Source organism: Pectinophora gossypiella, chromosome 17, assembly GCF_024362695.1.
Source record: "Pectinophora gossypiella chromosome 17, ilPecGoss1.1, whole genome shotgun sequence".
In the NCBI taxonomy this organism is placed as follows: domain Eukaryota; kingdom Metazoa; phylum Arthropoda; class Insecta; order Lepidoptera; family Gelechiidae; genus Pectinophora; species Pectinophora gossypiella.
Genome location: NC_065420.1, coordinates 4,452,324 through 4,478,204, shown reverse-complemented (window position 1 = coordinate 4,478,204; position 25,881 = coordinate 4,452,324). Strand labels below are relative to the sequence as shown.

General features: G+C 38.7%; 1 protein-coding gene across 2 annotated transcripts; it reads right to left on the bottom strand.

The window, feature by feature from the left end:
* Positions 1-1,150: 1,150 nt before the first annotated feature.
* LOC126374314 (transitional endoplasmic reticulum ATPase TER94) lies at positions 1,151-17,667 on the bottom strand. 2 transcript variants are annotated; one of them, XM_050020870.1, is made up of 15 exons: positions 17,521-17,667; positions 17,130-17,235; positions 14,566-14,819; positions 13,026-13,218; positions 11,762-11,972; positions 10,947-11,159; positions 10,144-10,337; positions 6,954-7,118; positions 6,233-6,440; positions 5,477-5,604; positions 4,747-4,912; positions 3,927-4,096; positions 3,192-3,329; positions 2,508-2,662; positions 1,151-1,824 (listed from the first exon to the last, which is right to left on the bottom strand). In XM_050020870.1, the coding sequence occupies exons 1-15, from the start codon at positions 17,535-17,537 to the stop codon at positions 1,725-1,727; spliced, it is 2,418 nt and encodes an 805-aa protein (XP_049876827.1). In that variant the 5' UTR covers positions 17,538-17,667; the 3' UTR covers positions 1,151-1,724. The 2 variants fall into 2 exon arrangements, with proteins under 2 accessions (XP_049876827.1, XP_049876828.1); XM_050020871.1 differs by having other exon boundaries at positions 2,508-2,659.
* Positions 17,668-25,881: the final 8,214 nt, after the last annotated feature.

Genomic DNA, 25,881 nt, shown 5'->3' with positions numbered 1-25,881 from the left:
TTCCTTGAAATCTATGTACCTTCATTAAAATACGAATACCAAAAGTGACTGCAAGTTTTGTCTTCGGATTGTTGCTATGTCTACCCTGTTAGCGATTACTCGTATAAGCGTGATTTTTATTTACTTTTAATTGAAAATGTGTCTTTGAGCACCTTTAACAACGTTAGAAAGTAGCAGCTACATTGTATGAGAATGTTAAATTTTCCTTCAAATCTGTCTGTCTTGCAATCTTTGAGGGCTAATTACTTAGTTTTTTGCCCGTATTAAGGGTAATTTTTATTAATGTTTCTAAAAGCCTATTAAATGGAGCAGTTTTTAGAAATACTTTCAGTGTCCATGACAATCTCATGTGTTTATTATTCTTCGGCGAAGTTTTAACAACTGTAACAATTTTGGTCGAATTCTCACTTTGACTTCCGATAACTTTTTTTTTATCTTTGATTTCACTTTAATTTGTCTTTGCTTGAGCGGTACACAGACTTAGGCATAGTTGTGAAGTAAAATAAAATAATTATTAAGAAAGGGATAGCGACAAAATGATTATTTCTGAAGTAAGGTAGAAAATCTAGAAAAAGGTACAAAATGGGTCATATCTCCTAAACCGTAAATAATTGCTGAACATACATGGGGGTGTTTCTGGTAGCTAATGAGCTCCTCTTTCTAATTTTTCATTTTGAACCTGAACTTCTGGGCCACCCTGTATATATGGCGCTGTACATATTTTTTCTTCGTTTTACTTTCTAATTTCATGGATAACAAACATAATGCATCTTTTATCTTTGTTTTTGGGTATAAATGATAACCCTTTTTATTACACTCAGGCACAATTACATCTTCACCCATTATTATTCTGATCAAAATAAAGAGAAGCAATGTAGCAACGTAATTGTGTACATAGTATGATCCAAATATCAAACAATTATTTTTATATATGCTTCTGCCATCACATTGTATGTTGGAATAATCATGTACCCGAGTAATGAGAAAATATATAATTATCACATTAAGCTCTACGACATCTATATTGTTTTTGGTAACATTCCGTGCTTTAGAAGCATCAACTCATAGTGAGAACATTTATCACACGAATGACGTAAATTTCGCAATGTTTATATGTCGGGTTCCTATATTAAAGAAATAAAAAACAACATAGGTCTATAAAAATCTTTTTATTAAAAAATCACTGCGATATTGTGTAACGTCGGCGAGGACAACCCCGCCGACCGGCCGCTACGCACAGGATCTGCCAAATACAGTTAATATTTAATCTATACCGTATGATCTTACAAGCCCGCCGCGCGGGCGATACATTCAAACTTTATTACAACTAAACATAAGCACATCGGAACAAAAACAAATGCAGATGATTGAAAATACAAAATAAATACATTTACATTACAATAGATCAGTGAATTTTCAGTATACGCAGTCTCGCGCTCCAATAAATACAATATTTTATAATTTTGTAACCGTCTCGCTGCCCGGATCTACATCTTGATACGTCCCGAGTCCTTTACACCCGTTCGGATAACTGTACCGATAAATCTTAAGTAATAATGTCAGTCCTAGAACTGGCCACCGGGCACATACGCTTCATCGTTTGGGTGCACCGTGTTCCGCGTTACGCCGGCGTAACTGGTATATATGTCGGACGCTGGGGTATAGTGTGTGTTGTAGTGTACAGTGCGCGGTGTTGCGAGTCCCGGTGGAGCGTGGTAGCGCGCTTAGCTGTAGAGGTCGTCGTCGCCGCCCTCCTCCTGGAACGTGGGCTGGTCGCCTCCAGAGGTGCCCGTGCCGCCCGTACCGCCGCCGGACGTCGGGAATCTGCAAACGTGTACAATCATTGATTACTGTCTCCGATTGATGTTCTTTGCGGAACTTTGGCATTAGACTTGAGGTAGGTTCTTTTGTCCGCAAGTTTCTGTATGACCTACTAATCTAAACACCTTCAATAACACGGGACTGGAGCAGCGTGGCGAGGGTATGACTACGGTGGAGTGAAGGGACGCATGTCTCACTGCTGTTAGTGGGACGTAACATACGACCATAACGACCCGATTACTCTACCCATAGAGGCAACAACACTTCATAACGCCGATACAGACGCGATTGACGATTTCCCTCATTCAGCGATTATCGGTATCGGCCCATTAGGGTCGATTAATTCTTTCAGATATAATCCTCTCAGGCGACGTCCTGAGCCGAGGTTCGCGCCCAACAAGGCACCCTCAGGCCTATTGCCTTAAATTTTGTACCGCGTGAAAGCTATATGCGGCAAATCTACAATTGGTGGACCGGTACGACTCGCCGCTGCTGAACCGCTGGGTGCAATTGCACGCAGTTAAATAGCTGCCCGCGGCTTCGGTGACTCGGGTCGCTCTCATGTAGCTTATTATTATGTACTAATACTAGGTTAAGCTTTCTGTTACTAACATAATATGGACTAACTTCCGAAATATATATTTTGAATTTCAATAAGATAAGGGTTGCTTATATAGTGTACTAACCTGAAGTTGGTGCCGAAGCCGCGGCTCTGCTGCAGCGTCTGCGCGAACATCTCGTACTTGCGGATGTCGTTGTCGGACACCGAGCGGCGCGCGAACTTCATGGCCTCCTCGAAGTGCGCGCGGCTGATCTCCGGCACCGGGTCCTCCTCGTCCATCTGTGGAAGGCGACGGAAAGTATTGTCTTCGTGTGCGTTGGCTTAAACTAACACACAAGAGCCTACCAGGAGGGTTAAAAACGCCATATCAAAGCAATAACGCTATTTGACGTTTATTTGCATTGCGCACTTACTTTTATATGCGCAAATTTCAAATTGCTATTTGAGACGAATTGCTTTGATGTGGCCTTCTTAACTCCCCAGAAGGTTTAGCAAAAAGTAAAGTTTGACTTAGAATCTAAAATTCCGAACATAACATACACAAAATAATTTCCTTTGAATTGAGGATATCTAATTCTACCGGCTGATAGCCCTAAGCACTCCCCATTTGTTCGGCCGAGTAGTTAGCGGCATTTGTGACAAATCTACAAGAAGTCACGTCAAAAAAAGAGATCGACATCTCAACCTCCGAGATCTCTACTTAAAAAGTAGCAATTTAATGATGTCGCCGTTCCATGATGCACTAACGGATGGAAAAATCTATGTTGTTCTAAATACTTGTGCAAAATAGAATGTAATGTAAACTTACGTCCATGACAGCGGCGGGCGGCTGCTGCTGCCGTGTGCGCTCGCGCTGGATCTCCGCCTCGATGGCCTGGCGGATGGCCAGCTTGCAGGCGCGCTGGCAGATCTCCGTCAGGTCGGCGCCACTGAAGCCTTGCGTCACCTGAGGATTTTATTATTATTATTTGCATTAGAGAGGGCTCGAACCGATGTAGCCCGAATGGCCACTGCGACCTAGTTAGATCTATTGTGACCAAATCCCTACATATATTTAAAACTCCTCCTCTAGACCAATCTGTTCGATTTGATCGACCGTCTTTTTAGCAGGAAGCTCTACTGTGTATGACAGCCTCACAGCTGCACAGCAGGAGTAACGGCGTCCCATCCTCCTTTAAACAGAATCTGCATAAAGGGGACTCGGTCAGCTCCATTCTATTATGTAGGTGCTTGTTGAGTCTAAAATGTCCCGTAAGACCCTTATTAAGATCACCTGAGGATAGAAGATCGTTTTATATTTATGATCTGTAAAATGTAGCCAAGAGGAAATGGATTTAAGATATTAAGGATACCACTTGTACTGAATCGACAAGTCCCGTGAGCGTAAGTCGTCAAACTATTTTTCAATATCTAATACGCGTCCCTCCCCAGACATAAATCACACGCTGCGAATCAAGTAAACACCTCACTGGTTTCCAACCAATGAAGAAAGTGTGTATTTAATCTAAACGGGTTATACCAATGTATAAAATGATAGTCTCACCTTAGCGATGTAAGTAAGGTCGACGTCCTTAGCGATGGGTGACTTGCGCAGGTTGGCGCGCAGGATGGCCTCGCGCGACTTCTCGTCCGGTAGCGGGATGTAGATGAGCTGGTCGAGACGGCCGGGCCGCAGGATGGCAGGGTCGATTATGTCCGGCCTGTTCGTGGCGCCTACACATACAATGTAGAATTGAGATGGTGATCTCATAAAGGTTCCTTCACATGTGACTTTTCTATTCGCAAAGGAACCGAAAATGGGTATTAAAAGTTGACGGAAACTCGGAAAAACAACATTGCACCACTTTATCCCCGAAGAGGTAGGCTGAGATGTCTTCTTCTTTCGTGTCGATAAGTTCCTCGGCCTTCCCACGCGCCTACGACCCAAATTATCTAGGCATATGCTCCGAAATAACCGTTATATTGTCGAGCAAAATTTTGGGTTGTAGACTTCTGTATCATCATTATCTCCCCTAGCGTTATTCCGTTCTTTACATGGTCCGCTTTCGTAACTTCAAGTTTAGACAGGTCTGGTTTTTTCTTAAGCGACTGCCTGTCTGACCTTCCAACCCGCGAAGGGAAAACCAGCCCTATACAGGTTAAGTCACATACATCCTAAACGCATTTACCGGGAATGTGGTTCAAACGATGTAAAAACAAGCGATGGAAAAATATGTGACATATTTTCTGTCAATGTCAAATTTTTAGTCACATTCTTCGCCATTTGAGAAACAGTTTACACACTCCCATAATCGCTTCCACGAGCAAACGATCGTAAGGAACGACGGTCGTAGACTTCTATGTATAACTTGGTAAAATCTTACCGATGATGAAGACGTTCTTCTTGGCGCCCATGCCGTCCATCTCTGTCAGTATCTGGTTGATGACCCTGTCGGCGGCGCCGCCCGCGTCCGACACGGACCCGCCGCGCGACTTCGCGATCGAATCCAACTCGTCGAAGAACAACACGCACGGGGACGCAGACCGAGCCTGTACAAACAAGTTGTGTTGTTAGCAGCGGGACGTATATACGCGGTTTATGTTACATATGTTGTTTGCAGTAATTGGAAATTCGGGCGCCTATTTGCCTAAATTTCGATATACGGATATGGCATTTTTGTATTGAAAAAAAAAACCGCGATATCGTCATTGTCAAGAACCGATAACTTATTTTTTAAGAAGTTGCTTTCCTATTTGATTATGAAGTTATGGCAAATAAGGCACTGGTTTTTAGAGACTGAATACACTAGTGGTTATTTATACATTATATTGAAAAACTTATTAGGAACTTTATTTGGCTGCCTAATGGTGCTGAGTCCAGTACACACCATCTAAGCTTATTTTAAGCTATACATGTCATTTTCTTATACGCTGAAAAGGGACAGGTAATCGACAGGCATAAAATTAATGGAACACACATTTTAGGCAGAAATTTAAAAACCTCTCCCAGAATGTTATATTGTCAATAACCCGACAGAATTAAGTTGACAGCACACGTCAATCGGATTGCGTATGGAATCGGGGTCAATATATAATTAACAAAAGTAGTCTTACCTTGTCGAAGATGTCTCGCACGTTGGCCTCGGACTCTCCGAACCACATGGTGAGCAGCTCGGGGCCCTTCACCGAGATGAAGTTGGCCTGGCACTCGTTGGCGATGGCCTTGGCCAGCAAGGTCTTACCTACGAGGGAAGGGTCACATTTAAGTACCTTTTTTGGAAAGATTAAAGCTTTTTGTATACCCCTTAAAATATAGTATAAGTGACATATCTCTCGTCTCTTTCGCGCTAAGCGATGTGCTATCTCTGTCTTGCTTTCACTCTGATCATGGTACGTTTTTATAGCTTCGCACTGCGCTGTCGAAGAAACCCCGTTGCTGCCTGAACGCTCGTAGGAACGATCGTACTAGGAGAGTATCCCCCACAAAAATGCCGCCTAATGGCCACCCATGTGTCTAAATTTAAAGTTCAAAACTTTTTTAGTTTGTGTTGTATTCAATGTAAAAACGTACTTAAATAGTAAACCTTTTCAATTGTTTATAATAAAAGAAATATGCGGAAAATAGAACCCACTGGCAAGACCCCCTCCCCCTCTATATACTTTCAAAACATTTAGTAGTCTGTGGTTGTCGGGTACTGACTGCATTTTTTTTCTTTTATTCTGCTAACATACGATCGGTCCCTCGACCATAAGCAGTTATGTTATTTTGCCAGTGGTTGCATAATAATCAATGCAATTGTTTGATGATCCAAATAAAGTAAAAAAAAAACTATCTACAACCCCCCCCAAATGTACTATCTATGCACTCACCGCAACCCGGCGGTCCGTAGAAGAGCACGCCCCGCGAGGGCTGCATGCCGAACTTGAGGAACTTGTCCGGGTGCTCCACAGGGTACTGCACCAACTCCTGCAGCTCGCGCTTCACGCTCTGCAGCCCGCCGATGTCGCCCCACGTCACGTTCGGGACCTCCACCACCGTCTCGCGCAGCGCCGACGGTGACGACTTGGTCATCGCGTACTGGGGGACAGAAAAAGTAGATTAGATAAAGTACATTAGGTTACGATGTGGCTGGCTTCATACAAAAAGTCCCTAAAAATAAAAATATCGTGCGTAATGTTTTAATGTGCCTCCATCAGAGTCTGCATGGATACACTATCGCGAGCATTGGTCAAAGCTCGTCAAAGTTTAGTAAACTTGACCGTACGACGTTTATCTATGGAGACAGCATTTGCTGTGCTCATAAGTCGAAACTTGCGGTAATTATCACGCCGCACCATATAACGCAACCCGAGCCTATATACGTCCCACTGCTGGGCACAGGGCTCCCCTCAATCAACCGGAGGGGGTATGGAGCATACTACTCCACGCTGCTGGTTGGAGGAGGCTTTAGAGAACGCAGTAATTATACTTGTTGATTGACATCAAAAGTTAAGTTCCGTCGATAGCGGTCAGTTATCATGGCTTAACTTTGCGTATACATATCTGAATGAGTACTTATCTGAAAATTTGTAAACAAAATTGACCACTTACCCGGAAGTTGTCCATAGAGACGGCGAGCGAGTTAAGCACCTCAGCGTCGATCTGATCGTCCTCAAGGTCGATGAGGTCCATCTTTTCGCGGATCTGCTGCAGAGCTGCCTCGGAGCACAAGGACGCCAAGTCCGCGCCCACGTGGCCGTGCGACTCTGCCGCGATCTGGGTACACAAATAAAATTAAATATATAATAATTGCATGAACTAATTAGTAATTAGGCACACACACGCACACTCAAACACACACACACACACACACACACACAATTTTTTGTTCTAGTTTTGTGTCTACGATTTATTTAGTTTTTTTTTTTTTTTTTTGTTCTCTCTTGTTTATTCTTTTCGTTTATTTATTTGTATGTAGTTCTGTGACAGGTATAGTCCTAGTAAACAGTTTTTCTGAAGTGATACCCACGACACAGGCATGCCTAGTGTGGATATCGCAGTGTAATAAGCATTGTTATACCGTGTCTTTTTTTGAATAAATATTTTTTGTATTTGTATTTTTTGTATTTGTATTACCCACACCACACCCAGCTTTCTGTTAGACCAATGTGATAAGTGTTTATCAGTATAAATAGGTTTCTGAAAACCTCTCATGTAACGCATGGGAGTGACAGCATAACGGGTACAAATCCTAAAAGCCTGTGAAAACCCGAGGAAGCTCTCCTAATTAGGAGAGGACGTAAAATTTACCCGCGGGAGAAAGCTTCCCCGTAGCTTGGCATAACGGCGGTGATACGGACACCGGGGGGTTTTAGTCGGTGTGAGCCCGACATAACCGTCTCCCTGCCCCCGCGGTGGGAGCCTATGCGGTAGGCATTTCCTTTTTTTTTTCTTGATTTAAACTACAATCAATCCTCTAGACTATAAGCAGTTTCGTTGAATGGATAAGTATGTCAGGAGCTACAATCAGTGTCACAGCCTCCCACTTTATACAACATGGCTTCTCTTCAGTCTATAATCACTCTATAAGGCTCAAAACCACGAAGGTGGCGAATTTGGTTTGGAAGCTCGTAAAATAAAATATACAAATGAATAACGTTAAATAAGAATTGAATACTATCGAGATCAGTTAGATGTATGTATACCTAAAATTTATAATTTGAAAAATAAGTTATTTTAAATAATTTAAAAATAAATATGTGTAAAAAGTCATTTCGGGAACGCGTCCAAAACAAAAAATTCCAACTTCAACTTACGTTAACAAATAGTAAAATCGTTTATTTTAAATTCTCAATGTTCAATTGAGTTTGTTTATTTCCTAAACAATTATTATCTTAAAGCCAAAATAAAGAAAATAAAATAATTTTAAATACGGCACTTGTCAATAGTTTGTCCAAGAAATCAAACGTTATATCCGTGAACACAGCATTAGGTAGTGAAAACTTTTATTCTTGAATGCCAGTTGCGGCGCTAGTGTGCTTTAGTAGCGAGCAATAATGTTGTGAGGCCGGCGACATTTGTTTTGTATGTAAATAAATAACAGTTTAAGTGGTAAGTACTATTATGTTCTTGTATTTTTTACCGTACCTTAATTATACGTCATTCCGGGAATGGGTAAAATAGGAAATCATATTAAAATAACTGTTACTTAATTAATATTATGTAAAATTATAACTGTTTACTTCACAATTACCTTGAAATAATATGTCTAAGACGGCGACCATCAGAATTACAAGCGCGAAATTTCGAAAACGTCATTTCGGGAACAGTCATTTAGGGAACGTTCCCGGAGATGATGACGCGTTCCCGGATTGACGTAGTGGGTTCTGATGATATGACTTTTCATAGGTGAATTAATTTTGAAAAAATATTTTGTTAAAACTCAAAGAATTTATTTTGTTTTCAGTAAAAATGAAACGAAACGAAGACGAGAAAAAGAAGAAAACTTAAAAAATAACTTAAAGAAAATAGTTCATCTTATACCTATAAAACAAAGGGAAAACGCCAATGCATGAAATCGCAAGTTATTAGTATCTTATGTGACATTTGAACAAATTAATTATAGAGATAACACCTACACCGTCACTGAAAGTTGAAAAAAATCGCGAGTATTACCATTTTACGTCTAATTTGAGAATGTTAATTGTCTTATTTTCTTGAGGCTATTCTATTATTGAAAAAAAAGTTTATTGTAGTACTGTTGTTGTTTTGTAGTTTAAAGTGCAACATTTAATTCGATTATTTTCCATGAGACTATAATTAAAGACTGATCAAAATTAATACGCTAGGCATAGTTTAAACTAATTCAAAGTTGAGTTTGTGATTGTAACAGTTAGTAAAGTATTAAGAAGAGTTTTGTTACCAGTTTCCTTTTTATAATTTCCGAATTCTATATTTTTTGGTTATAATAATATACCAAATAATATTTCTAAACAAGATTAAAGAAATCACAAAACTAAATTTTCGTATTTATTACTCAAAAATACCTTTACCTGTAAGAAAATCCCAACAGCATCATTCAGTGAACACCTTAGTCATTCCGGGAACACGACAGCATTTTCGGGAACTCTACTTTTATTTGCCTTTATAATACTAATTTCAAATATTATTGAACATTTAAATATGCACTTACAAACATAATAAAGTTATTATTATAGTAATATCTAATTTTACTTCTCAAGTCATCTAAATTTTGCTATATTTTGAATTTGGTGCTTGAAATTAAAAAATTAGCTACTTTTTAATTTTCAATTTGATAATTTTTATAAATATCCATGTTTATTCAGCGAATTTCTATTTACATTTAAAAAAATATAGTAAAATGCAATTAAAAATGACAATATTTTACTGCTTTCTGTAAATATTATATTTAAAAATAAATATTTAGTTACGTTCCCGAAATGACGATTTTTACTGCCGAGTTACCTTAAAATCGCTTCAATTTGAAAAATTCTGAAATCTGTGCGCGCCCCTTTTAAATATGTTAAGTTTAATAACTAATAAACCATTTCTACTTCTTTATTTGGCTATTGCTTTTAACATTGTATGCTCAAATTGCAAACCTGAAATTCGCCACCTTCGTGGTTTTGAGCCATAAGTTCTGATGCGAGGGGATTCGGACGATCGGCTAGTCGCTTTGGATGTTCCTTTTGGTAATTCTTGATTTCTTCAGCGACGGTTGGAATGTTAAGGTAGGCATTTCCTGTCGAAAAAAAAGGAAAGGACGCAATATAACACTCACCTGCTCTAGATCGACGTCATCGCCTAGCTTCATGTTCTTGGTATGAATGCGCAGGATCTCGAGGCGGCCGGTGGCGTCGGGGATTCCGATGTCGATCTCGCGGTCGAAGCGCCCGAACCGCCGCAGCGCCGGGTCGATCGAGTTCGGGCGGTTGGTCGCCGCCATTACGATCACGTGCGAGGACTTCTTCATACCTGTTTTGAAACAATTATAATTTTAAGCCGAAGCAATTAAAATTTGTTTTTGATATTGAGTTAGAATTTGTTTTTGATATTGAGTTAAATTTACATCTTACATATATGTATTTTTGATGGTATTGTATTGTAGCTGTGGCGTCCTCTAATAATATTTTTTGTTTATATGTTTTTTTTAAGTTTTAGATAAACTTATCACACACGATACACACACACTTAAAAAGAAACAATTACGTATATTAGCGCGTGGTGCTTCGTAACGCGGTCGGGTTATACTGCGACTCGGTTTGACCTGGAGTACTTGTGTAAGTGTATTTTAAACTAAAATAATAATTTTAGTTGGTTTTACTGCGAAAATTAAAATGTTTATACTATGATAACATGCACAATGTCATTACTTATTACAAATATGATGTTCCATCCTTCTTTTTTCGCTTTGAGCTTCTATTTTTGTAAGTTTTTACCATGCGCTTTCCGTGTTGCCAATTTGGCGCCTGTGTTACTGCGCGTTCCACATTCTGAGCGCTGATGTTCATCAGCGATGATGATAGTAAATCTATGTTTGACCCAGTCAAATACCCTATTTTAGAATTTTAGGTGTCCACTCACCGTCCATAAGAGTAAGCAGCTGCGACACAATGCGGCGCTCGACCTCGCCGTGTGTCTTCTCTCTCTTGGGCGCGATGGCGTCCAGCTCGTCGATGAAGATGATGGCGGGCGAGTTCTTGTCCGCCTCCTCGAACGCCTTGCGAAGGTTGGATTCAGACTCGCCCGCGAGCTTAGACATGATCTCCGGGCCGTTAATCAGGAAGAAGAATGCGCCTGGTGGATCATTGAAAATTATTGAGATTTTTTTGTATCTTTTATAAATACATTTGTTTGGTGAATTTATTATCTTTTTTTAGCTAGTTTAACTGATGTTGATATTTGACTGCCCTGTTTTATATTTGACTTCCCTGTATGGCATACGTTCCGTTTGCCTGTCCAGTACGAGCAAAAACAAAAAAAAATCTAATTGTCAAAGACCATAAAGAACAAAAGAAATTAGTTGTTTGGACAAACAATAACTGAATCCATGATGTGCCTGTAAGGGCAATATTTATTGAACTAGGTAGTTAATGAAAATTGAGTTTTTTTTTAAATTAAATCTTTGTACGAAATCGTATGTGATGCGGGTGGTATCGCGCACCTACCCGCGCTCCACGACCGGCATTTTGCCACATCATGCGATCATGTCTTTGGCGCGTCTAAATGCGCGTTCACCACCACTATTCAAAACGGAATTCATTTACCTAGTAAATTAGGTAACCACTCTTTCTTTTAGAGTCAAATCTAAAGGAAGCTATGCTAAGGTGGAATGTGGTGCTTTTATACATTATTCGTCAACATGGTGTTTTGGTAATTTGCAACAATTTTCCACTTACCAGTCTCGTTAGCGACGGCGCGCGCGATGAGCGTCTTGCCTGTACCAGGCGGGCCGTACATGAGGATGCCGCGCGGGGGCTTCACGCCGATGGCCTTGAACAGGGAGGGGTGCCTCAGTGGCAGCTCCACCATCTCCTTGATCTGAGCCAGCTGCTTGCGGCAGCCGCCGATGTCGTCGTACCCGACTGCGTTCAGGGCTTCTTCTTCCTCCTGTTAGGATGAAAGAGGCGTTTACAAACTAAAATCAAAAATATCTTTATCAGGTAACATAGTTTATCAGTAACACTTTAGTAGACGACCTCTGTGGTCCAGTGGTTGAGCGTTGGGCTCACGATACGGAGGTCCCGGGTTCGAATCCCGGTGGGGACATATCACAAAAATCACTTTGTGATCCCTAGTTTGGTTAGGACATTACAGGCTGATCACCTGATTGTCCAAAAAGTAAGATGATCCGTGCTTCGGAAGGCACGTTAAGCCGTTGGTCCCGGTTACTACTTAATGATGTAAGTAAGTAGTCGTTACATGAGCCATGTCAGGGGCCTTTGGCGGCTCAATAATAACCCTGACACCAAGGTTGATGAGGTTGGTAATGTACCTCTCAATCCACACGATAGAAGAAGTAACACTTTGAATCGTCAATTTTTATGCAAATTTTATTTGTCGAACGGCTCATCCGCCTGAAACTAGTATTTTAGAGGCATTCTTGTTATCTTTCACTACATATCACATTGGTCTAACAGAAAGCTCAGTGGGTACTTAGTTCATCTTGCGATAAACGTACCTCTGACTACCCCAATTGGGATACAGTCGTGAGCTTATATTATGCTTATGATGTTTCACACTTACAATACAATAAGTGATAACAACAATATAGTAAGGAAACACACTTCTTCTGACAATACACTTTTACCCTATCCTACTCATCATCACTAATTAAAGAGCCACGCTCTAGTCGGTGTAGCATTGTCCATGCTACTTTTTTAGGGAAAAATCGGGCAGTAGTTTCGCTCTTTCCTTCCGCCCCGCAGTACTCTGTCGGACGCGAGTGGTAGCTATTTCAAAGCCGTGCTAAGAATCCTGTCCTCCGCCTCGGAATAGCATTGACAGTTACGGGCAGCAGTCAGGTTCCATGATCACAAGTATTTTAATAATTTAAAAGAAACTTCAACCGCTATGTGTTAATTATTTTGGTAAATAAAGCATTTTACATTTTCTTTTTCATTTTCATGATTCTACTAGCCTATGTAATAAATGAATACACACCTCACGCTTGATAGGCTCTCCCTCGCAATGTATAACGGTGTCGGGCGCGACGATGCAGTACGGCGAAGGGTCGGTCTCCACCACCTTGAACTCGACAGCGCGCATGCCCCCGCGCACCATGAACGTGTCGTCGCGGTGGATCGGCCGGTACGCTTCCATGAAGTACGGCTTCAGGTATACTTCGAACAGGTTGCTGTAAAAGAGGATTTAGTCAAGAGAAATAGACACAAGTCATGTCTGTGCCTGCGGGGCAGCATGAGCCATGTCAGGGGCCTTTGGCGGCTCAATAGTAACCCTGACACCAGGGTTGATGAGGCTGGTAATTCACCTCACAACCCACACGATAGAAGAAGAGTAAGCAGGTCCTAATATGTATTTGTAACAGATTACTACCTATATTACTACTAAGCAATGATGTGCCCTTCCCGCGAATGTCGAAGATGATGATGTCGGGTATGCCGAATGGGATAGCAGTATAAAGGCGGTCATTGGTTTCACAACCCACACGAGAGGAGAAAACTATCCGATATACCCCAATTCATTGGTCACAAAGAACTTATACCCAATAAGTAGTCAGATCTACATTCCTGGAATGATAAACAACTCATTATATTTTTCAGGTTTTGTTTTGACTGGTGAAACCAATTTCGTTACCAGTTACCACTGGGTTTCCATTAAATTGGTATCTCCAACATTCCAAGGACGAAAATTTTATTATTGAAAATTAAGTAAATTACTGACTAATGTCTTTAATTACTATTACTTGTCATGTAAGTAAATATTTTACTAAAAGTTCAAAATTTCCTTGCAAAGTAAATATAAAAACATTGGTCATGAGTTACAACCCGGAGGTTGCCGACTACAAAACGGAGGAGGTTCTCAATTCGACCGTATATTTTTTTTTCAAAATGGCAACGCAGGGCGGTATGACGTCAGCTGGGCTAACCTTGAAATGTTAGCTGTCACTTTTGAGCATACCTGGTTTTCTTATACCATGGTTTTAAAGTCAGTGGCGTGCGATGTTGTGATTGGATGGACGATATGATGATGCAATAGTTAGTTTACCTACACTTACCTATTAGAAGATAAGACACTTAAATTTTTCACATTCCAATATTTTTTACAGACTTACCTATGTCAAATAATGTTTTAAACTAATACGAGTTACATTCATAATATTTCTCAAAGATGTAATAAAGTTTCTCAGGAGATATAAGGATATATTTAATTTATTCAATTGGATTGAAAAATCTTTCAAATAGCCAACTCGTAAGTAAATAAATTTTGATCAGAATATAATAATGAGGGTGTAACAAAAAGGGTCATCATTTATACCCAAAACAAAGATAAAAGATGCAGATGTCTGTTATTCATGAAATTAGAAGGTTAAATGAAGAAAAATCCGTATAGAGCCACTTGTTGTTTTTGATTAACAGCCTGTAAAGTCCCTTATTGCTGTACTTTATTATGTCAAGACGGCTATCATAGCTAACATAGATGTCAAATTTTATAGCGTGCCGTTAATTTAGTACTAACTTACCCAGTCAATCCCTCGACAGAGTCATCGATGGGCAGTATGTGCACACGCTTGCCGTACTTGACGGAGGGGCACGGAGCGATGGACACGACGTCCGACAGCCGCACGCGCAAGTTGTTACGCACGACGCGATTCATGCGGATCTTCTCGTCGGGGCAGTTGTCGTCGGAGAGCACGATGCAGACGGTCTCCTTGCGACGCTTACCCTTCAGGAGGACCGTGTCTCCGCGGAACAGCTGCAGCTGCTCCATTTTCGCCTATTGGAAGGAATGATTAGTAAGCTAATGTAAGGTAGTGGCATAGAATAAGGAATAACACTACATATCAACTTAAATCTCCGCTCCCTAGAGGCTGAGCTAGGTTTACCTCACCCCCCTCGGTTTTACTTTAGTCTTCAATCGTATGGGCGTCAGACGTGACACACAGGTTCGCGTGTACGATAACGTCAATGTGTAGTGTCTGTGTAAATGAGGTGTGTTATGTATGAAGTGTCCAGGGTGTGGTAGTGGGCTCTATTTTCCACATCTAGACTCATGGATAGTCCATATAATTCTTGCGTATACTAGCTAGCCTAGATCCTTGCAGAAGCTCTGAAGTTTCCTGGGGCATTCGCAAGCTTGTAATCATTAGTTGTCATTGCTGAGGTTGGTTGGTTGGCCTCACAGCCCACACAAAAGATAATATTTTGTTAGAATAATGCTACAAGAAATGAATGTAACTCTTTCAGTGTTTTGATTTGAATACGAAATTCAAGAGGACAGTGCCTTCTCTAAACAATGGACTCCCATCTTTTTATTTTGCAACATTATAGTCACATCAGTTCAATTACATTGAATACTTGTAACAAAGTGTTTAACACTACAAAATAAAATAAATTGTTTCAATCATTGATACATAAATACAGTGATATAAATACTGAAACTAAGCGGATCAGAAGACAGAAACTTACTTTAAAAGTTATAAATGAGAGACTGGTCAAACCATGGTAACTATATCTAATCTATGTCATCAGTAAACATTTTAGCAAAGCAGCTAATTCTATTTCGCTTGCATCGAAAGGAAATTTAAATATTTATTTTTCTATCTATTGCAGATTTACATATTACAAATTACTGAGATCAGACAAAGCCATAGGAGATTAAATATTATTATTTATCTTATCTTGATTTAGCCTGAAGTATCTCCTCAATATTCTATTGTACAATATAAGAATAAGAAGAATAAAATAAGAACTAAACTGTTGTCTTCTGTTGACTATCTATACTCACATCAAAAATATATTTCATCATTAATTTTGCAAGTCATGGTTGTTAGGTTATGATAATGTTAATTTTTTACAAAAGATTTTGCTCCGGATTGTTACAATAACAACTTTCATCTTATTGTAGGGAGTTTGAAGGTACAGGGCAATTAGAAGCAGTAAGCCCATGTTGGGAACACCCCCAAGAGTAAAAAGGCGCAAATCCTAGACCAGAGTACAAGAAAGAACAGTTTGAAAAAGAAAAGCAGCCAATGTCCTTACTATTAAAGAGTTTTTATCATTAGGAGCATTTCCACATTAGGAACATTCCCGTTACCTCACTAGTTAGGCACTTCCGTTAATGATGCTGATTCTGGTAATTTAGTTTGTCATTTTTAAAAATAGCGCCATCCTTTATTAATGATAAGTGCATGAATGAGACAGAGCTAGTTTAGGAACTGTCGACTAAATTAAAACTAAGTTTGTATTTGCTGGAATTGGCACCAGTGTATTACTCCATACATAGGGGGAATTACCTCAATGTCTGCATGGTAGAAGCTTTTGACAGTGTAGCATAAACAAATATTAAAGTGTAGTAGGTATTTATGTTTATTGTGTATGTATGGTATAAGTACCTAAATTTTGATAATTTGTTCCAATTTGCATAGTCATTTTACCATTACATGTGGGTCGTTTTTCTTTTTTATTGACAATGATCTGTCCTTCGTTGTGACAAGATATGTGTTGTGTAGAATTTTATTTTATCTATAAAAAAGAAGATTGACCCATATGCACTTTAAACCTTATAAGACCCAGACCTGAATTAACAGACACCATCATTCAACAATGGAGATTGTATTTTTAAAAGGACATCAGGCCTGACCGCTAAGTCAAAGTTCTCTAAAAACGGTGATAGATAGGTACATTTGAGATAGTTGTTCATTATTGACAACTGTTGAGATTTTTTCTTATTAGTATTTTTAAAGGCAATTTGGTTATCCAGGCTTAGGATAAAAATACTGTGCAATCAATTTCCTTATTAATCTATATTTTATCATTGAAAATGTAATGTTTGTCTCAAAAACCTCACAAAACTCCTATTGATTTATGGTCATACAATAGAATTGTTTAGTTTATGGTAGGCTGTTACTATGCTATAATAGGAGGTTAGAATGATTGGACAAAATATGAAAATTTCATAACACATCCTTCAAAATTATACTTAATGGAAGTTTCTTGAAGGAAATGGAAGATCAGTGAGATAACGAAGGTTAGTTTTGGCGTGTATGGAGGATATCAATTAGGAACAAAGGGGAAGTTGACTGACCTGTGATAACGCCACGACGGAGTTGTCGTCGCTGACGGCCTCCTCGACGATGAGGCGGTTGGGCCTGTCCTTGCGACGCAGGATCGCGGTCGACAGGTCATCAGGGCTGCAACACACAACACCATCAGCATAATGTCGAACGCGTCACCCCCCAACAAAAGAAATTGATCGAAACCAACGCCCAAAAACCCATCAAAACTAGCATTTATTACGAAAAATACCAAAAGACATCACATTTACAACGAACTAACATAATTCTCTAACATTTTATTCGCAACTCAGACATGATGACAAGCCAATTTTCCATAGAAATCATTTACCGTATAACATGAAAGATATTTCTGAAAAAACATCGAAAACGAACGATTATTATGCATTATTGGACACTCACCTTTTATTGTCTGCCATTATATTCAAATATTATAAATACAATTCGTAAATTTACTAATTTTTGAAATGCCGAATGAACAATTCACTTCACCACTTCATCCGTGCGTGACGTTGCCGTATTTCATTTGTTCGCCATCGATTTCGTTATCACATTTTTAACCCGAGTTACCATTGGCCACTGAGATAGAGCTATATATAAAATTATAGTACTATCTCTTTCTTTCGTGGAAATCTACAGAATAACTTTGCGGAAAAAAACATACTACACCAGTGTTGCCAAACGTAAATTAATTATTTTAGAAAATCAGTTTGTTCTCTATTACTGTCGAAAATAATCGGTTTTTCTAATATCAATTAATAAAATAATTAAAATGATTTCTGTTAACCGTAAGATTACATTATATTTCAATTATTGAATTAAGTATTTTGAACATAACCATTAGGTATGTTGTGAAAAGGTTTGTAAAGTGACACCTAGCACATTATTGTGGTACTAATTTACATTTTCTATTTACCAGACATTTCAGTTTTCTTTCAGTAATTTTATACTTTCTCTCTCTGAGCAAATCAATACGGCTCTTGTTATTGATAAGAGATATAACAATTCACTAATTTAATATATTTCTTATTAAAAAAACTCTTTATCTTGTTCAGCGCGATTAACAGCTAGGCGGCTACACCGCGGGATAAATAAAGCAAAACCCTCATTTTTCTTGGTTTTATGGTAGACTGAACGCAAAGGAAAAAAGCACGCGTGGTACCTACTTTTAACACGCATGCTAGGTAGGCTGGTAGGTGGCAAAGGGCATTGAACATTTCACTATGGAGGCTGGCATAGCCTGGTGGCGCCACCTAGCGGATTTTTTAAAACTGCGGCGCACGATGAAACCTGTGCATATCGATTGGGGGCACTTTTCTGCACAAAAAAGCTTTAATGAACCTATGCTCTAAAGCGTCACGTTTTCAAGATATTTAGCTTGAAAGCTCCGAAAAGTGTTGTATGAACAAATCGATTTTACTTTTATATGCAATTGGAATATAGTGACTAAGTGATTATGCATGGAATATTAGTGTTTAATATACCACATATTTACTTTATTGAAAAATAAATAAATAGAAAATAGATAAAATAAATATCTATAACTTACTTTTATGTGTAACTTAAAAGAAATCCAGAAACGAGTCGTGAGATGTACAGCTCATGACTTATTCTCGTGGTAATCACGCTCAAAGTTATTTGCTATGATTGTCTAACAATTTCACACTTTTTGAGTTTTTATGTTTATTCAATGAAAGGCAGCTTAAATGTCTAATCACAGTGAAAGCAGGTGGGGTGTGAAAATTCGCTTTTAGGACTACTTTACTTTACAGCAGTGTATGGAACATACCTAGTTCGTATAGACACACCAATGGTGTGTGTGCCTTCAATGCAACGGGACCTTAAGCTGTTTAGTTCATAACAATCATATTACATGAACACATTGTTCAATTATTCATCGATTTTCTTAGTTGTGTTTTTATAAGTATGAAATAAAACATCGTAAAAGTAGTCATATAGTTATTTATATTTTGCTTAAAAATGAAATCAATACTAATTGTTATTGAATACATACAGTGTATATACTTATAACAAATAGGCTTTTTTTATACAAATTCGTACCTATTAGGATAATGAATATCAGTCTTCTTGAATAATCAATCTTCTTCTTCATCAGAAATAATAACTTGATCTAAAAAGGCAGCAGGGGGTTGAATTTCTTGGTGCCGAGCCCATCCCATATACCAAACTATGCACATGACATGAGCACAGCACCCGAGTGTCCGTTTTCCAACTATACAGCTGCAATAGTGACCGACAAGTTTATTTCTGTTTTTCAAACTATTATTTAGCAAGATATATACAAAATAAATTCTGTTGCTCTGGTGCCTCGAGAGTATTTTAGCTCTTGTCAGCCAAGGATCACAAACTACTATGTTGTATTGATTTAAATTATAGTCAACTTCAAAATCTTCATACACTTCAATGAAAAACGTTCCGTTTTCTTTTAGGTGTTCGCCATAGTAGCTTCTTGCCTGCGTCACTTGATACGGCCCCAGATACATTATCAACAGATCCTCATATGATAAGATGGGAAACTGTTGAAAGCCTTCACTTGAGTTTATAGCTTGGAAAGCGGCTCTGCGTTGATTTAAATTGTTTTGTATTACAAACTCGCACAGATAGTTTGGGGTGTCGTGCTTAAGGTATATATCGTTGATTATTTCATTTACGAGTGGGTGATCTGTCACCCGTTTTCCGAAGGCATTTATTAGGGCGCAAGCAATCCTCACTTCCTCTTTTAAATGTGGCATATTCGGTATTGCGTAGTTAGCTGGAAACGATAAGAATACTGTTCCATCAATAATGAAGTAAGTACGTCACATTTAGACTGCGTTTCCACCAGTAACATGCTAGATGATACGTTGCATACCCTACAATCGGGTTCATTGTGCCGATCAGAATCAGACCCAATTATCTGATTGGTGGATATTAATCCTAGCAACGTAGCACATGTCAGATGAAAAAACAGCCTTACCGTTGTGCTTGCATTAATATGAACTGATTACTCTCTACTGTTACAAAAAAATGCAAATATCATTTATTATACATAATTAAGTGGTAATAGTTGGCTATAAAATCTATTGAAAGCGTAAGTCTGGTACAAAAGTGATACGCTTGGCGTAAGAGCTATCTCTGGCTAATTATAATAGAGATAAGTTGACGACTTTCTGTAAAAAATGTTTTACGTTGATTACACTTCGTCTAAGACGCTACATAATGAGAGCTTCGATAAAGTAGGATATATTATTTCCATACACGAATTTTTTTCATATGACATTTCGATTATGAAAAGCACGATTGAGAAACGAGCCGAATTATACATTGTCATTTTATGTATTATACTGACCAAGGACTATAATATAGATACCAGATACACTGCATACTGAGATTTTTTATTTTTGCAATGTTCAAATAAGATTACTTAGCTCTCGATCGTCAAATAAGTGGCGAGCATAATTCAGGATGTTGGGGTGCCTAGCAATATAATCTTCAGTTGTCAAGTAAGACTGTATAGGACGCCGAGATCTTCGGCGCGGGGCACGAACAGTGCTTACACCACAACAAAAAACATTGCCTGGCACCAAGATCTTGCCAAGACAACAACAACAAATTCAACAATAACACTAACAAAGTCAACAAAAATACTAACAAACTCAAGAGGAATATTAACAAACTCAACAGTGGTAACAAATACAACAGAATGAACAGGATAGAGTCTCAGAACAGAGAAAAGCGCGTGCGCACGTTGAAGATGAAAGTGGCAAATTGACTGAAAGTTCACCCGGCTGCCAATCGTCCTATTGTATTTATTGTATGATGTTGTCTCACTCACACTTATTGTATGTCTATTCGCTATCCTTGTTGATTCCGCCGAAATAATAGAAATTCGTGCAACTTTAAACAAAGGACCTCCATTTTCGTAGTTCCTGGAATTAAACGAGAAAGCAAAATGGCAGTTAATAAGTACACCATTTTGTTTCTCTTACACAGATTTCTTAAACTTCGAGAATTCTGCTTTTAACGAGTACTATGATGCCGCACTAAACGCATTGCGTATACGTATATAAAAATGTAAACATTATTTTATATTTCATTAGATCCTGTCGTTGTGTCAAGTAAAATCAAGTTAAGGAGTAAATGACGCCTATATCATACATAACACAAACTGATAAACTCAGTTTGCCATTAGTAACCTTAGATAAGGTGTGCACAGTTAAGTACCTATGTACTTCCTATATAATGTAGCAAAGACAAAAACCATTAATGTTGTTGCAAGTATTTATTAATTTCATTTTTTCAATAAGATAAATATGTTGTATATTAAATAATGTTTCATGTATAATCAATCACTTTGTCACTATATTACGATTGTATATACTTAGATAAAGAGTAAAATCGATTTATCCATACGACACTTTTCGTAACTTTCAAGCTAGATATCTTGAAAACGTGACACTTTAGAGCATAGGTCCATTAAAGCTTTTTTGTTCAGACAAGTGTCCCCTATCGATTTGCACAGGTTTCATCGTGCGCCGCAGTTTTAAAAAATCCGCTAGGTGGCGCCACTGAGATATGCCAGAAAGGTTCATAGCCCTTTGGTCCCTGTCAAAAGCGGTTGAATCTTCACGTTGAATTTCCACACTGCCACCCCTAAACCTAATACCATGGCCCATTGCTCGTATTATTCCTTATTCTATGCCATTGCACCAGAGAAAGTGAACTTACGCAGGCTTAAAACTACTAAGTAACTTTGTACTCTGCAGAATTTCCACGCGAATAAGGCCAGTGGACGCTATATTTGCATTGCATATGTATTAAAACACGAACGTCTTCTCCGGACCTACGAAGATTTTCATAACATTATTTAATATACTTGCTTAACTTTAATTTTTATAATAATTATATATACAACATACCTAGTTAGGTAGGTACCTCATTACACACACAAGTATGCACATTTATAAGCTCAAGACTATATCCGAATGGCGTAGTCAGAGGTACATCCCTCGCATGATGAACTAAGTAGGTACAAACGCCTCACCGAGCTTTCTGTTAGACCTACGTAATGGTGGTGAGCCGTATCGCCGTCTGTACTGGTCAAGCCAACTGTTTAGTGAAAACTGCCCTACACAAAATTACATGGGACTTTGGGATTGTACACCTCCTTCGGGGATAGGCGTGCCTGATTCTGTTTTGTGTTATGATTTTTACATTAGTTTTATTCTTCTTCTATCGTGGGGTTGTGAGGTGGATTACTAACCTCATCAACCCTGGCGTCAGGGTTACTATTGAGCCGTCAAAGGCCCCTGACATGACTCATGTAACGACTACGTACATACATCAGTAAGCAGTAACCGGGACCAACGGCTTAACGTGCCTTCCGAAGCACGGATCGTCTCACTTTCGGACTATCAGCTGATCAGCCTGTAATGTCCTAACCAAACTAGGGATCACAAAGTGATTTTTGTGATATGTCCCCATAGGGATTCGAACCCAGGACCTCCGGATCGTGAGCCCAACGCTTAACCACTGGACCACGGAGGCCGTTATTCGTTTTATTAACATACATACATAAACTCACGCCTATTTCGCACCGGGGTAAGCCTCTGCTTACTTTCTGGTGGATAGTCTCTACTATGGAATTCCATTTGCTTCGATAATAGATCGTACTAAACCATTATGGTCATCTCCAATTTGGTCAATGTATGTTTGGGTAATGTTGTTTTATTAAATGTTTGCATTCAATTGTTATATATGTATATTACCTATATGACATTTAACTGTATGCGTCTTTATGGAAATTAACATAGCATAAGGTCACGACTATAATATCCCGATTGCAGTAGTCAGAGGTACATCCATCGCAAGATGATCGTCATCGTCTAGGGCCCTGTGCCGAGGTTTTTCTTGCAGCTTCTTTTCCCCGGCTAAACAGGTTGTGAGAAGCTGCAGTAGTTTTAGGCGGATGAGACGTTCGTTATGTAAAAATTGACGATTCAAAGTGTAACTATGTTACCTACTGAATAAAGATATTTTTGAATTTGAATTTGATGGACTCACGCACACCTCACCAAGCTTATTTAAATTAAACATGCGAAATTAAAATAAGAGTATTAACGTATTAATATAGACACTATATTAATTAAAAATGCTATAATATTGTCATTCCATTTCCATAATTGATTGTCTATTTCAAGAGTTCCGTCAATGAACAATGCTAAACGTCAATATGCTGTGCAATCGAGTTTAGACTTTTTTTAGCAGACATTTTTCAGAGTTTTTGTTTTATAAATCTAGTCATTTACCATCGATCAAAGTCTGACTCGTAAGTCTCACTTTCAGAATAATCAGCCCTACGTAAAAGCTCTGGTACACTCTTCCCTGGTCTTGGAGGACCTAACTTCAGTATAAGCACTCTCACAAGCTTCCCCAGTTTCTTCAATATATCGTTCTGCATTGCCTTGCTTGATGTGAGGATTTTCAGCATTATTACTTCATAAAGGAGGTTTTCAACATCTTTTCCCATGTCCAATTTGCCGTCGTCGCCGTAAGACCTAAGCTCGTTCAGGAAGTGTTCAAACTGCTTCGCTTCCCGCTGAGAGAACAGCTCATCCATGGCTTTCATAAAGTCCACTAGACGATAGTGTCGTTTTTTATACTCTTCGTGATATTTTCTCAATTCTGCCTTTGCATCTGCATGATCTGATCCTGCTAACCTTGCAAAAATATTCCCTAATTGTCTTGTATATTCATAATTAAATTCTTTCAACGTCCGACCCAGAGCGCGACAAAATCTCAAAAGCTTTCTCTCGCTAAATCTACCAGTTATAATAGTGAAAAAGTCTTTAACGAATTTTTCGAATATACCGTATACCGTTTTGTCTGAAATGTCTATAATTTGTTGGTAGTGAGCATCGTAAACGAATTGAGCACTCATATATTCAACTAGCCCAATAACACTTACAACGAAGACACATTTCCATGGATACATGTCTTTACAACGATTTTTCTACAGATACTTAAACAAAAGACGTAAAATCATGCGCTTAATTTTACGGTTTGCTTACAAGCACAGAATCAATCAAATCCTGCAGATTGAGTCGATCGTCAACTAAATATAAAATAAGCGATCCGCGGCTCGTAGATCGATAAATTCCAATATAAGATTATATTGAATCGATAGCGTATAAGCGCTTTCACAGAGTCTTTCTGCTTAGACAATCTGTAGTTTACTATGTTTTTTATTAGCTTCTTTGTTTCTTTATTGATATCACAAGACCGGCCGTCACCGTACTTTTTCATTTCGTAAATGTAGTCATCAAATTGATTTTCGTCAGAACTCGTATATATCGAATTCATAGCTTCGAAGAATTTGTCTTTATGCGGCAACCTCCGCGTGACGTAGCCCATAAACTTCTGCAGCGCCGGCCTCATCCAAGTTCCACGGAATTCGCCCATTCTCCTCATAAATTCTGCGAGTCTCTTAATTTTCATTTTCATGACGTATCCAGATCCTGTGCCTTTCAAATGAGTCCTTAGTATTTTAATGTAATTTGGGAGTTTATGTGAAGATATTCTGGTGATGGACGTGTTGCAAATGTTGACGACCAGGTCGTAGAAGCCGCCGGTGGGTGCGGGGTGTGTCGGGGGGGCGGTGCTGTACAGTCCCCTTATCCAGTCATGGTAATCATCAGTTCGGTTCCTGGATATTTTCTTCAAAAACTCGTAGTCCGATTCGGGTTCTATTGGTATGCCTAGTACTTCATCGCTTTCTTCTATTTCGTCTTCATAGTCTTGTGGTTGGATGGTCGTTATAGAGTCAGGCACGAAGGGTATGACAAGACCCTCACTTTTAACCCCTTCCCTGTGCTGATGTCTGTGTCTACAGTTTACTGAATGTGAAATCAGAATAATAATAAATATCCACATGTTTGTATTACACGCGATAAATTTAACGACTGAAGTCTTAACATGTGAATAATAAATAGGGAACTAGTTATGAAATTGAATTTGATTTTTCTTACCGAGCGGTGATCTTACTATACAACAGCTGAGACTTTTTTTGACGTGACTTATTGCAGATTTGCCGCAGATGGCATTAACTACTTGGCCGGACAAAAGTTGAGACTGCTTTTAAAGCAATGCTTAGGTAAGTACCTATTATTTGCTACCTACAGACCATCACTTCCGAAACGAAGATACCTGCACTTGTTTTCTTTCGATTTAATCTTTCTCTTTGTGAGTTTCCCTAAGCACAGGTGTTCCATAAAAACAAAATATATCAGCTCAGCCATTTCATTGTTGCAATAGGTTCTGTAAAAAAAAAAATCGTCACAAAATATTTATCTTTATTGAACTTTTTCCAACCTACGGCTAACATAGAGCAACACGGTGTAGCCGTGATCGAGTGTACTCAAGCATTTTAAGACGTGATCGAGTGTACTCAAGCATTTTAAGACGTAATTTAAAGTTAATTTTATTAAACTACTTATTTGAAATTATACTCTAAAATTACAAGTTTTCATTTTTTACTTTTCTCATTATACTTAATCGTTTCACTTACAAACTAAGAGGGCACTTTATCGGGTCTCTAAATGTACTACTGTAAAGTTACAAGTTTTCATTTTTTTCTTTTCTCATTATACTTAATCGTATCACTTGCAAACTAAGAGGGCCCTTTATCGGGACTTTAATGTTCTCTCGCAAGTTTTCTCATTTTCCTATGTATATCATCCTGATCTCTCTTGCTTCTTTTAAGGA